The sequence below is a fragment of the Candoia aspera genome, chromosome 5, assembly GCF_035149785.1.
Source record: "Candoia aspera isolate rCanAsp1 chromosome 5, rCanAsp1.hap2, whole genome shotgun sequence".
Taxonomy (NCBI): domain Eukaryota; kingdom Metazoa; phylum Chordata; class Lepidosauria; order Squamata; family Boidae; genus Candoia; species Candoia aspera.
The window spans coordinates 58,163,717-58,177,044 of record NC_086157.1 but is presented as its reverse complement, the minus strand read 5'-3'; the positions used below and the strand labels follow the sequence as shown (position 1 = coordinate 58,177,044).

Below are 13,328 nucleotides of genomic sequence, written 5' to 3'. Positions count from 1 at the left end.
ACAGAAGATGTTTTCAGACCAATTTACCTGTCGCTCATGTAATGTTATATTCTAACCCTTGGATACATATGAAGACAATTCCTTCATGAAGCTAGGAAATAGTTGTGTTTTCTTAATCTGTGCAGTAGAAGACAGACAGTAGGTTTGACACCGGTCAAGCTGTAATAGGATTAAAGATTAAGATACCTAATACTATTCTGGGCTGCAAAATAGCATAGTGCAAGAGATGGGAGATTTTTGAGATATATCATTCATGTGGAAGCAGGACCAGTGAGCTTCAGGAAGCTGTCACACACAGCCATCCTATTGCAATGGTCTGATCATTCAGGCCTTAGTCCTCCAGCTCAGCTGTGCCTTCACAATATAAAACTTGTATGTGCAAAGAAAGCAATTTCTAACTAAAATTATTAATCCTAAAACATCCCAGTGCCTTATAGTTCAGTTTGTTCATTCTAGAAGTTAAAACATTTTAAAATGTAACAGCTGTTTATAACGATTTACTTTGACCTTATTCATTTTGACCAAAAGGATTTTTCTAGATTGTTCTAACAAAAGAAGACAAAAAAGAAGAGAGAGAGAGAGAGACTTTTTTTTAATGTGAAAAGCCAATGAAACAATGCCTATCAACATGTTTCTTGAACTTAGGTTGTGTTTCCCTTCTGTTCCTGGGCAGTCACAAAGTTCAGCAAGTCAATTGCCGTAACAACACCAAACACCATTTGCCTTTTGCTCGATTCACCATTACTATGATCTAGAAGACACAAGAGAACACAATAACTCTGATTTGTGAAATGAGGTGGAAACTGTGTTTTCAAATGGCCACTTTAAAACATAAGATTACTATCTGCACTTACACAATACAGATAATTTACACATGCACATAGTTAGTTATCTGACATTAGATTTCCCCAACCAGATGCCTTCCCAATGTCTTAGACTTGTATCTCCCAGAGTTCCAAGCCAGTAAATCCAGTCTACAGAACCAGGGAAAAGACTCCAAGATGGTAGCAGCTTAGGAACTGCCTTGTTTCCTTGTTCTGCTTCTGGAAACTGGGCCTATTTATGTTACTGATACAAGTCTGCCAGCATTCAGTGCAAATCTATGTGATGCCGCTGGCTCAAGCTATAAGCATTTTGGAAAACAAAATGACCTTGTAATAACCTCAAATGCATATTCCGTACAAACTGCAACAAGGGAATTTCTGAGAATTTCAGGGATAAACTGGGCAAGGCTCTGCAGACTCTGCCATAGAGCAGAAGCATTCTTTTAGGTGTAGAAGTGCCAGCCTTTGCTTATTCTGTGGCAGCTACAGACTGGACTTGAAAGATAAAAGCCACTTAAAAAGAGGTAACAAAGGTCATATCATTAACAGTGGGTGAGAAACCCCAAAACTTAGGATTTAAAGTGGGATAATTTCTGTGGTGAGTTGCCTACCACTGTTTCTCAACCTTGGCAACTTTAAGGTGTGTGGACTTCAACTCCCAGAATTCCCCAGCCAGCATGCTGGGGAATTCTGGGAGTTGGTCCACACACCTTAAAGTTGCCAAGGTTGAGAAACAGTGGTCTAGTCTATGAATATTAGATTTTTGACTTGTTTATCATTGTAAAATCAAGCTCCACATTTATGACACAAGGCTGTCATGAGTAAGGATGGCGAGCAGGGGGCTCCCATCCAGACTGTTAAGCGCATGCGTAGCACTAAGGAATTGGGCAGCCATTCAAAGAGACACAGATCGGGACCGCCTTAGCCTTTGGGGTTTGTATGTCTGGGTTTTTCCCACGCTTCTTCAGTTTGTTAGGATTCCTGTTATGTACAAGCAATAAAACATTAGAGACTAGTTCCTTGTCTCAGCGTGGTTCCTGGCTGTTAGGACAAAGGCTACATGTGATCCCTGGTTTTCTGCAACCCCTTCCAACTACCCCTGCCCCCCAGTTCTGGTTTTCTGCTATTCTGGGGAGACACAGTAATATTTTCGTATAAACTTAGAGCAGACTTAAAAGCAGCAGCAGCAGCAGCAGCAGCAGCAGCAGCAGCAGCAGCAGCAGCAGCAGCAGCAGCAGCAGCAGCAGCAGCAGCAGACAAGCCTTAAAACAAACAACAGAACCCTGGGGAAGGGAATGCAGAAAAGCCTGGCCTTGCCCACATGCATGGCATGACATCAGCCCAATTTTCACAATGCTCCATTTATTGTAGACCTCAGCCCTTCCTCCTCAAAAAATAAGCATTAAGTGCAGCCCCATTACCAAAATTGCACCTTCTGACTGAAAATTTGAAGCAGCCTTCAAATTAGAAAGTTTTAAAATTCAACAGTTAGATTCAAAAGGTTTCTTTTATCTGATGGAAGGAGTTCTTGTGTCCTTCCATTGGATGATGAAAACCTTTAGGATGACCCAAGGCAATGGTTCCCCCCACTTCCCCATGAAGACACATGGGTAACATTTATTTTAAAGGTAGGCTTTCTGCCCAACGGATAGTAAATAAATGTGCATCAGACAGATGGATATTTTCTGAACCTCGAGTGATAACTAACTGGAAAGCAATGTTATTTTATAGAAATAAATAAAAATAAAAAAGTAAAACTATTTAACAAATTAGGAATCAACAGTAGCAGAACATAATAAAGAGTTTTCTGAGATCTTAAAGACTAACCAGTTTATTATCATATAAGCTTTCACAATAAAGTTTAAGTGATAATAAATTGGTTGGTCTTAAGTGCTACAATATTCTGTTATTTTTGCTGCAAAATTCTATGAAATTTCAGGGAACTATAAATAGCAGAGGAATTGTTTATGCCATTCCAGCATACACTATTATATTTGAAATACATCAATCAAGCCTAAAGTGCAGTTATAAGCCTTCAGGAAAACTATATTGAATGGATAGTTATACATTAACAATGACTTTGAAGACAAAGTCACCTAGTAACTACAGGGGTTACTTTAAAGAAAGGGACAGAATACTTATAATGCTATTGTTTCTTTATACACACATTAGTCAGATATCCTAATCTTCCTTGTCTTGAGTTGCTCACCCATTCACTTCTGATGCTATGTATTAAACACGGGGAGCAGCTGAAAAAAATCCAGATTCATGCCAGGATTGAATTGGAAGTTTAGAGGTTTTGGAGGCTCCATTACATACTGTACATAAAATAGAGAAATCTAGAAAGTTTGATATCTGTTATGGAAGGTGAAGGTAGAAAACAGTACACAATCCATTTTCTTTAAAGATAAATTAAAGGCTGGCCTGGCACTGTAATAATAGTGGGAGCAGAATCAACGTCAGTGCTCAAACTAAGACAAACCTTTCATTTAAAGTTTTGGTTGTACAATTATTAATATACATGTTACATTTTATAGACTATTCATTTCAGTCCAAACCAAGATTTAAAAAGACCCAACTCACTGGATCGGAGAAGCTGGAAGTAACATTATTCCATAGCTACAGGTTTCTTTGAATATATTTAATAGGAATATTAAATCACTATAAGTTACTAGAAAATCAGTAACTTATAGTTCTGAAACATGCTAGTTAAAAAGGCGGAAACTGATTTGGAACAGCACATAAATAAACTTATACTCACATTGAATCTGTTCATGTACCACCAGAGCAAAATGATCTATTTCCAAAATATGAGAGAGCTTTCCTAAGTTGTCCTGCAAATGAATCTGCAAGAGAAAGTTGCATGACATTAAAAGACCTAGCCATTATTTCTTACACGACATTCACATTTAGATAAGAACTCTGATCCTCACTCCACCCAGTAGTTTTCCAACAAGATTTCTAAAAAATATTTGTTCACGAGCTAAATTTTAAAAAATCCATGTACTGTTTGTTCATAGAGCTTTTGTCTGTGCAATTAGAAAAATTGAAGAAAATAACTTCAGGATATGATCATTAGTACTCTCTGTTCACCCTGTGGGGTTGAGAATCAAGCATTTTGTTCACTTGAGACACAGCATGGACCTCCACAATAACAATTCATACCATCACCCAGTTATCATTCTTGCAATATGACACCTATCTGCATTAGTGCTGAGGTTCCATAGTGAAGACAGGATGAGACTATAAATGGAAGTTCTTAACATCTGCACATTAAAAAGTATACAGAAGCACATTTTCCCAGCCTTGCCAATTGAAGCCAAAGGAGGATTTTGAGAAAGACAATGAAAAAAATTACAAAACAAAAAAAATGAGTCTAATTCTACTACCATATTCCTAATAAATTTAAAATGACTGTCCCATTTTATATGCATTTAGGGGTGGGAGCGGGAAATAAACCCTTCCTTTAAGGTTAATCAGGGTTTATTAGGGACGGCCAATGCTTGGGATCTGAAGCAGAAAAGGTGTTTTGGAGGTGGTGTGGGTGTGCACACTGCACATATTGGTGCCTCATTCAAGAAGATGCATCCTCCCCTCCCTAGGCGTGGCTTGCACACTATCCTGGGAAAATACTTGTCTGAGCTAAGGAAGCATCAGTAGGATGCAATCAGCTATGGGTACAGAATTGGCACCTCCTTACCTGAGGTTTGTACTTTCCTGGGATCACACAGCTACCATGTGAGCCCAGGAAAAGATGCAGTGTCTTTAAGGTGGTGCTGACAGGTTTCCATGCCCCCCTGAAGTAGCATTTCTGTTTTGGATACAAAGTGCTGCACATTCCTAGGATTTATATATTGTAAGTTGGGTCTTCCCAAAATGTTCATGAAGACCAAGCAGGATTTATTAAAGGCAGATCAATCGCACATCCAATATGGAAAATTATTAATATAATCTATTTGGCTAATAACCAAAATAAGCATTATAATAATTATATACAATGAAGGCATTTACCATCCTAGGTTGGCCACTTCTATTTTCTACCTTAGAATACATAAATTTTGGAGATAAATTTTCTAGAATAATTCAAAATATTTATCAAAACGCTAGTGATTGTATTGGAGTTGATGATAGAGCACTATTTTTTCTTGATAAAAAGCAGTGTTAAACAAGGATGTCTACTCTCCCCACTATTATTTGCTATCTCATTAGAAACCTTAGCAAAGGAAACAAGGTAATGTTTGGATATATAATGATTTGAAATTAATGGTGCATTATAAATCTTTTTGAAGATGATATTGAATTGATTGTGTCAACTTAAAGCATTATGAATTATGTACATTTTCACAAATTTTGGCAAATTAGTAGGTTTAAGTACTAATTTTTCTAAGTCAGAATTTCTATGCATGAATTCCTCCATGGCAGTACAAAATACATTAAGCAAATCACCAGGAAGTAAAATCTGTAAATACTTTTTCAAATATCTAGGAGCACATATTCCCTAAAAAAAAATTGACAAATTATTTCAATTAAACCAAAAACCATTAATTAGTTAAGAAAATGGAAGAGTGGTCAAAATTAAAATTATCATAGCTTGGTAAAATAGCAGCAGTAAAAACGTCTCAAATGGTAAGAAATGGTAGAAAATGATCAGTAAATTTACACATAATGACAAAAAAGCAAGACTAAATTCAAAGATGCTGTAGAAAAGGATCAGTGAAGGAGGTCTTGGAATTCCAAATATTGTATTTTAATATAATGGTAACCAGATCAATAACACTTTTTAGAATGATAAAATCAGAAAAATTAACACATTGTTTAAAAATGGAATATAACTATGTTACTAGCAAAAATTATGGCAATTCCTTTTATAAAAAATATTCATAAATAACTAAAACATATTCAAAATCTACTTCTTCTGAATATGTTTATAATTTGGAAAAGAGAAGCCCCAAAACTAACTTCAGAGCCTTCATACATTTACTTTTATATTTCTCAGTCTAAACTTTTTAATCTCCAATACCAGGAGTAACTTCCACCTACTTGAATCGGAGTATGTAGTAGGTAAAGAAAGCTATCCAGTCAAAAGACAGCTGGGATAACAGCTCACAGGAGCTTACTACTTCTCTGGGTATTTATTTTCACTGTCAAACTATCAGTATCACTGTCAGCTTTAAACATTCCTGTAACTTATTCCATGTCCTGCATTCTGGAATGATAGGGAACAGGTCTTGACTTCTTTGAATTTGAAGACTACTATCATATTCCCCCCACCCCTTGGTCTTGTTCTTCATAGGACTTTATTGCTAATCCTGTGATCATCTTCAATTACCTTCTCTGCACCTATTCATTTACACAGAAATTCCTGTAAACAATCAAGTATGAGAGTTGGGCACATATAGATTTAATTAATAATATCAATAATAATATAGTTCTTCTCATACTGTATTATCATTGCCACTTTATGTTTATGCCACTAGGCTATGATAATTAAATAGCTGACTTTTCATTTTATAAATGTTTCCACCTTGCTAAACTGGGCATGTCAAGTTTATTGCATGCTGCTTTAGGGACAGTGCACATATACTAAAGCAGCATTTAAGTATTTCTGAGCCAAACAGCACACCTTGCAGTGACACTGTCTCTCCTCTTTTGTCCTTCCAATATTCAAATCCTTCACATGGCTCATGCCAGATTTCACAGCAATACAGCACACCCAAAAGCATGTGCCTCCTGTCTCCTGTTCCAGACAGTTCATATTACCTCTGCAAGACTCTACAAGCCTTTTTCAGCTGTCCTGCTGTTACTATAAATCAGTGTTTCTCAACCGTGGCCACTTGAAGATGTGTGGACTTCAGCTCCCAGAATACCCCAGCCAGCCATCAAGTGGCCAAGGTTGAGAAACACTGCTATTAATAAACTGAAGTCTCTCTCACACACAAGACTTGTTCAGCAAACAGCACCTAGAAATTTACTGGAATGAACTTCAAGCATGTAAACATCCTGTTTGAATTTTGCTCTGCCTGAGGAAAATGTGCATAATTTCCTTAACCCGCATCAATATACTATGATTTCCAGAAACTCTTTCTACATAACATGAAGGTGGGGATAGGAAGAGAAACAAAGAAATGTACAGAAGGCACAATACCATTTTGAACTGCTTGTAGATTACTTTGCTGACTTCATCCAGTGGCTGAACTTTACCAGCAAGCACTGAAGACAGCATGTTGCCGAGGGTAACCATCCCCAGGATCAGTCTGAAAAGAAGGACACCCCAAGCAAAGTAATGAATGAGTTGTATCAACACTTCTTATTCTTCTCACTTAAAGCTTTACATCAGCATTTCCAGAAATTCAAATGCCATGCACATTGTTCTCACACTGTTATTTTCTTTTACCAACCACCCCCCATTTTTCAGAGGGGAGGAGGGAATTTTGAAATTCCCAGTTAGCAAGGGGAGGATGGCTGCTTGACCTTTCCCCACCTTGACCTGCTCCACTTCAAGTTGCTGCCCTCCAAACAATGTTTATCTTGAATCTTGTCAGGATAAAACTGTAGCAAACAAACATGGCACTTATGCTGTGAAAGGACTATGTTATTTTTCTATTTACAATGCACTGAAAGTGAGTTGCTTTATTATGCTGCCTCGTAAAGCTGTCTGGTTCTAGACCAAAGTTTATCATTAGCTAGTGTCTGCACAGCCCCTAAAACTTCGGAGAAGTTACCTTTCTATAATAGAAAAGACCTGCCAGAACTAGGTGAGAGTACAAAGATATTTCTTTCTCTGTCACATCTTCCTCACTGTTTACCACTCAGTACAATTTGTATTGTCTGGGTCAGACAATACAGGACCTTTTACATCTGAGCTACTGCTATCACAGATTATATGAGACTTACTAAACAAACCTTGTTTATTAAACTGGGGTGAACTTTGGGAATGACTTCCCTGCTCAAATCGCAACTTGTCCTAGTCAGGTTAGCCATCCCACTGGCTTTTTACTTACTGGCTATGCAATAAGAGCTCAGTAATTATTTTATGGGCCATTTTTAGGAGATGACAGTTCTCTCAAAAGATAATAAACCAGGTCATAACTTTAAAAGCAGATTTTAAAAGCAGTGGCTTTAGCTCCATTTTCCCCTAACCTTAAGGAGGTGCCATTCTATCATGCAGCCCTTGTGACTTGACACAAATAGGGTTTAAGGATCTGTTGCTTCAGATGATTACCCATTTCATGTATCTCAACTGCATGCATCAGGCTCTAACCCTTACCCACATTAGGCTCTTACCCTCTGCTAATTGAATGCAAGTTCAATTAGCAGAGAGCCAAAGGAGCAATATCTTATTTATTTATTTGTTTGTTTGTCAAATTTTATCACCGCCCATCTCCCCCCTAAGGAGGGACTCTGGGCGGTCCTACATCTACATTTATATTCTAACCCTTTGCCATTCAATCACGCTGCAGCGATTCAAACAGCAAACCCCACAGCATGACTAACATGATTTTGCTTGAGAAAACCATATGAGACAAATACTCCCCAACAGGACATATGCAGACATTATACTCTTCAGAAAGTGGATTTACTTGGAGCAAAGGAAGAAAAGATCAAAGCCTATACATACCCAGATTCATCCACCACTGGTACTTGGTCAAATCCCTTCTCTCTGAGTATTTCAATAGTCTTTTCACAGGTAACGCTTGGTAGTACAGTTAGGGGAGCAGACAGGCATAATTCCTGAACTTTCAAGTGCCACCACCTTGGAAACGAGCAAATATCGTTAACAGTTCAGGCACTGAAGAACAACCTAGGTTGCATCTTTGCATACGTAAGCTTTTCTGAAAAGACTTATACAGCTGAATATTGTATTCAAGAGTAAATACAGCAGTTCATCCTCTGCCTGACTTCCAAGAAAGGTCACTTAGACTGAATGTATATTTGGGACACCTCTTCTATTTGCTTGCCACACCTTGAGGATACCATCACCGCATCACTAAGAGGAGTGCTACTGTGAGCTGAGCAGGAGGTTGTATAGTATGCATAGCCAGCTTATTGTTGCTGACATTATAAATTACTGGCATGAGAAAGAAAAGCCATCTATCTTTTCTATGAGTTTCCTACATCCTCAGATGTGCCCTTAGGTACAGAGGCTTGCATTGCACAATGCTGCATTTAGCAAAGCTCATTTCCTTCTTTAAATACTGATGAAGATGACCAAAGACCCATCTAGTTCCCACAGTGGCCACTTAGGGGAAGCTCACAAGCAAGAATGTAGCACAACAGCACTTCCCTGTTCATGCTCTCTAGCAACTGGCATGGAGACATGTATGCCTCTGAACCAGCCATTAAGAGTCTTAAATCTTAAATGAATGACTGGCTTGGACTTTACATCTTGTTTGAAAGGATTAATGATCAACATTTTAAAAAGGCTCCTCCTGGCTTAAAAACTAACAGTCTATGGACTACAGTCTATTTTCTCAGACCCATGAAGTATTCCCCTCAACTGGTACATGTGTGTGGACATGTATACACATACACACCCAGACCGAGAGAAAAGAAAAATTAAAACGTTACACCCATAAACTCAGAGAAAATAAGAAAAAAAAAAAAAAAAAACACACGATGGTTCATTTAATCTTAAAAATTGGGGAAAAGTGACACATTTTATTAAAGTATGATAGATCTTATCTCACCAAGGCTTCTTAACAATATCATCGTCTTCTTTCATAAACCCTTTTTGGATCATCCATTTGTCACTTAAAAACTTAGACCTAAAAATCACCAAGAAAGTAAGTCATAAGCATCAATTTAGGTGATACCTGCTTTAAATGTAAACAAGCAATAAGGATAATGTGAGATACAATGACACAGAATATGATAAAAGTATCTTTATTTTAAACACGCAGCTATCAGGCAAGATTTAGACCAAACTGGCCTTTTACAGGACTGCTTCCCCTACTACTACTACTCTCTGATGAGTCAGGTACCTAAAAGTAGCAATGGGAAGGGCAGGCTGAGATGCTGAAAAGCCAGATTTAGACTGCAAAGTGGAATGAAGCAGTAGCAACCTCTCATAGCTGAGAGGTAGCAACAGCCACATCAGAACACACAAGAAGCTGATCTCACTTGGCATGCTATGACCTCAATTTGGGGCTCTCACAGGGGGTCCAAAAAAATCAAGATGGTATCTGTGATTGTGCAATCAAAACCCCAGTCCTTTTTAATGTGTGATACATGGAAAAAAGGGACAGGACTGTCAGTCAGTCACAGTCGCCATCATAAATATTTTGCTCCCCCTCATGGACATCTTTGCCTCAAGGGCTTACCCTAAATGTAAATGCTGTAGGCCAGCGGTTCCCAGCCTTTTTGGCACCAGGGACCGGTTTTGTGGAAGATAAGTTTTCCATGGACTGGGGGGCGTGGTGGTGGTGGTTTTGGGATGATTCAAGCGCTTCCTCTTTTTCCTGACCTTTCATTCTTTTTTCTTCGCGCTGTTTGGAGATAGCAGCCAATGGGCTTGCTTTCTCTGACAGGAGGTGGAGCTCGGGTGGTAATGCGACGATGGGGAGCAGCTGTAAATTTGCTTGCTCGCCCACCACTCACCTCCAGCTGTGCAGCCCAGTTCCTAACAGGCCATGGACCGGTACCAGTCCACGGCCCGGGGGCTGGGAACCCCTGCTGTAGGCTATTTCAGTAAGTAAAATAAAGTATCTTTTAAGGAACCACGTAGGAGAGAAAGAAAGAAATGTATTTCAAAACACAGTATTCATGTGGTTTTTAGCAAATGGATTACAGGTGATAGACCAAAGCCAACCAACCAACCCTAGTTACATCATGAATGAATCCCAATGTTCTAGTGAAATAGGCGTTAACATTTCCTCAGGTTTCTTGAGTATAGGTGGGTTTTTAAGTTGGGTGCCTTTCGTATATTGCAGCAGTATCACTGGAACCATTTAGCCTTGAATTCATCTGGTACTTCTGGTATCAGCTTTGAAATTTCAAAAGAAATGGGCAGGGCAGGAACCTTTCTTTTAGAGTAGGGCAGGGCTATGTAACAATCTGGACTGAAAGGCAAAAGGATGATCTGGAGCATGCATATGTGAGCACATCACATCCTCCTTAAACCAAATCTGTATATTCCTGGGATCATGCCCATGAGCCCAGGAAAAGATATAGCTACTTTAAGGAGTTGCTGACAGGTGGGATGTGCCTGTCCAAAGAGTTCCAAATCACCTTTTCCTCTTTGACTCTGGATATCTGCACAGCCCTATCTCAATCAGTGCTGGGAAGGAAGAGACATACAAGCCAGGTACCTACATGTAGTTCCTGACTGAGTCAGGAAGGATGACAACACAACGCTGACCTTCTTTTAGCTCTTGGGCAGCCTTGACAGCAACAGACATGGTGCTGCCTGAGCTGCCACCTGTCAAAAGACACAGGAGAGTCTCAAAATTCAAAATGGTATTTTGGAATGCACAGGTATGAAAGAGAAAGAGAAAAAGGAAAGAGTATGAGGCCAAAGCTTCTTGATTAGTAGTTTAAGCACTTTTTCACACTATGTTTAAACCCTTGTAACCGACTCTTAGAAAAGTTCTGTCATAATCAAAAAACATTCTTTCAATGGCAGGCGCTATTCAATAACATAGGAACGTATCGACCAGTCCATCTTAGTCCAGCATTTTGTTCCTCACACTAACCAGGAAGATGCCTCTGAAGTGCTCACAAGTAGGAGGCAAGACATATTCTTCACCTGCAATTACACCCCTGCAACTGGTTATTTGGAGTATACTGCCCCCAGCCCAGATGATGTTGGAACTTCAAAACCAATAATACGTAATACGCCTATCTTCCATTGGCAGACCTATCCAATCCTCCTTTAATGCCATCCAGGTTAGTGACCATCACCACATCTTGTGATAATGATATGGGAGCAGGTCTGGTTTAGCAGGTAAAGTGCTGGCCTAGAAACCAGGAGACTGAGAGTTCTAGTCCTGCCTTAGGCTTGAAAGCTGGCTGGGTGACTTTAGACTAGTCACTCTCCCTCAGCCCAATACACCTCCCAGGATTGTTGCTGTGGGGAAAATAGGAGGCAGGAGTATTAGGTAAGTTTGCTGCCTTGAGTTATATATAAAAAAGGTGGGAAATTAATAATAATAATAATAATAATCCACATATTAAGTAGATCCTATGTAAAAAAGTGCTTTCTTTTGTCCATTCCAAATCTTCCAATCAGTTTCATAAAGGACCCTGATCCTAATGCAGTGTTTTTCAACCTTGGGGAATTGCTGGCGGAGGAATTCTGGGAGTCGAAGTCCACACATCTGAAAGTTGCCAAGGTTGAGAAACACTGTCCTAGTGTTTTGAGAGAATAATTAAAATGCATGACTTGATCATGTCTCCCCTCAGTCATCCTTTTTCCAAGCTAGGGATGATGTTCAAGCCCCCTGCTTGTTTTGGTTGTCCTCTTTTGTACTTTTTCCATCTGTATTATATCCTCTTTCAAATGTGGCAACCAGAACTATATGCACTACTCCAGATGTGGACATATGTGTAGTTTTGCAAATTATAGGCAATAACAGTGCCAAAGATAAAAGAGGAAGCAGTCACCACTGGCTTGTGGTGTAAATTGCTGCATGAGGCAATGGAAGGGTATAAAGAGCTACTGTAACTAAGCTACAGTACCTCTAACAGCTCTTGAAAGTAGAAGCCCAGTATAGGCATAAAGAGAAAGAGGAGGCTCTATTGAACTGACTTTCTTAATGAAGCAACATTATCTTCTAATATCTGAAGTCACTAACATTGTTTTTGACTACATCCTTCTTGTTCAAGAGATTCCTGGTGTAAGCAGCATTTTACATAGTTTACAGATCTCTGCTCATAAGAACTGCTTCAAACCGTAAGATGCATATTGGATGGTTGCAGAAGTAGACTTCAATGAAATCCATGAGATCCAAATTCACTGTTTGTGTTCCTCATACAAATTGTGTGCTGGTATGGAAGTCAAATGCATGAACTGCTATCAAGAGCAAAAATGTTGCCACTACTTCTATTATTGTCTTGACTACAAATCAGATTACACTTACCACATAGTAGTCCTTCTTCTCTGATTAGCATGCGTGAGAAGGCAAAAGATTCCTCATCATTACACTTATACCATTGGTCCACCACCTAGAAGGAAGAAAGAGGGCACAAAAACATTCTGCTAGACCTGTTGTTTCATTCTGGTCCTCCATTGGTACTAGAAATGCCAGAAAATATATGGAGAGGAGGAATGAATTTAGCAGTGGATTCTTGGGTCCACTATTGCAAATTTCAGGGGAAAAAAACACTTTAAAGTGGCTTTAAAGGACTCTGGAAAGGAATTTCTGCTTTTTAAGTATTCTCTTCTATAATGGGAGCAGGCAAACCTTCCACAAACCAAAGCAGGTTGATGACATCAATTTGGCTTTCTAGAAAAGGCCAGACTCATTGCATTGTTTCTCGCTCTAATGGATATCTAGCATAACTTAT

The 13,328-nt window shown here is 39.0% G+C and overlaps 1 protein-coding gene across 3 annotated transcripts in view; it reads right to left on the bottom strand.

The window, feature by feature from the left end:
• Nucleotides 1-573: 573 nt before the first annotated feature.
• LOC134498907 (cystathionine beta-synthase-like protein) overlaps nt 574-13,328 on the bottom strand; it is a 45,646-nt gene continuing 32,891 nt past the window's right edge. For all 3 annotated transcript variants that reach the window (XM_063305292.1, XM_063305291.1, XM_063305293.1), the window contains 7 exons: nt 12,902-12,986; nt 11,136-11,241; nt 9,512-9,589; nt 8,443-8,577; nt 6,970-7,078; nt 3,586-3,670; nt 574-751 (listed from right to left, as the gene is read on the bottom strand). In XM_063305292.1, the coding sequence (XP_063161362.1) occupies nt 642-751; nt 3,586-3,670; nt 6,970-7,078; nt 8,443-8,577; nt 9,512-9,589; nt 11,136-11,241; nt 12,902-12,986 (708 nt within the window). In that variant the 3' untranslated portion in view covers nt 574-641. The remainder of the gene's footprint in view (nt 752-3,585; nt 3,671-6,969; nt 7,079-8,442; nt 8,578-9,511; nt 9,590-11,135; nt 11,242-12,901; nt 12,987-13,328) is intronic.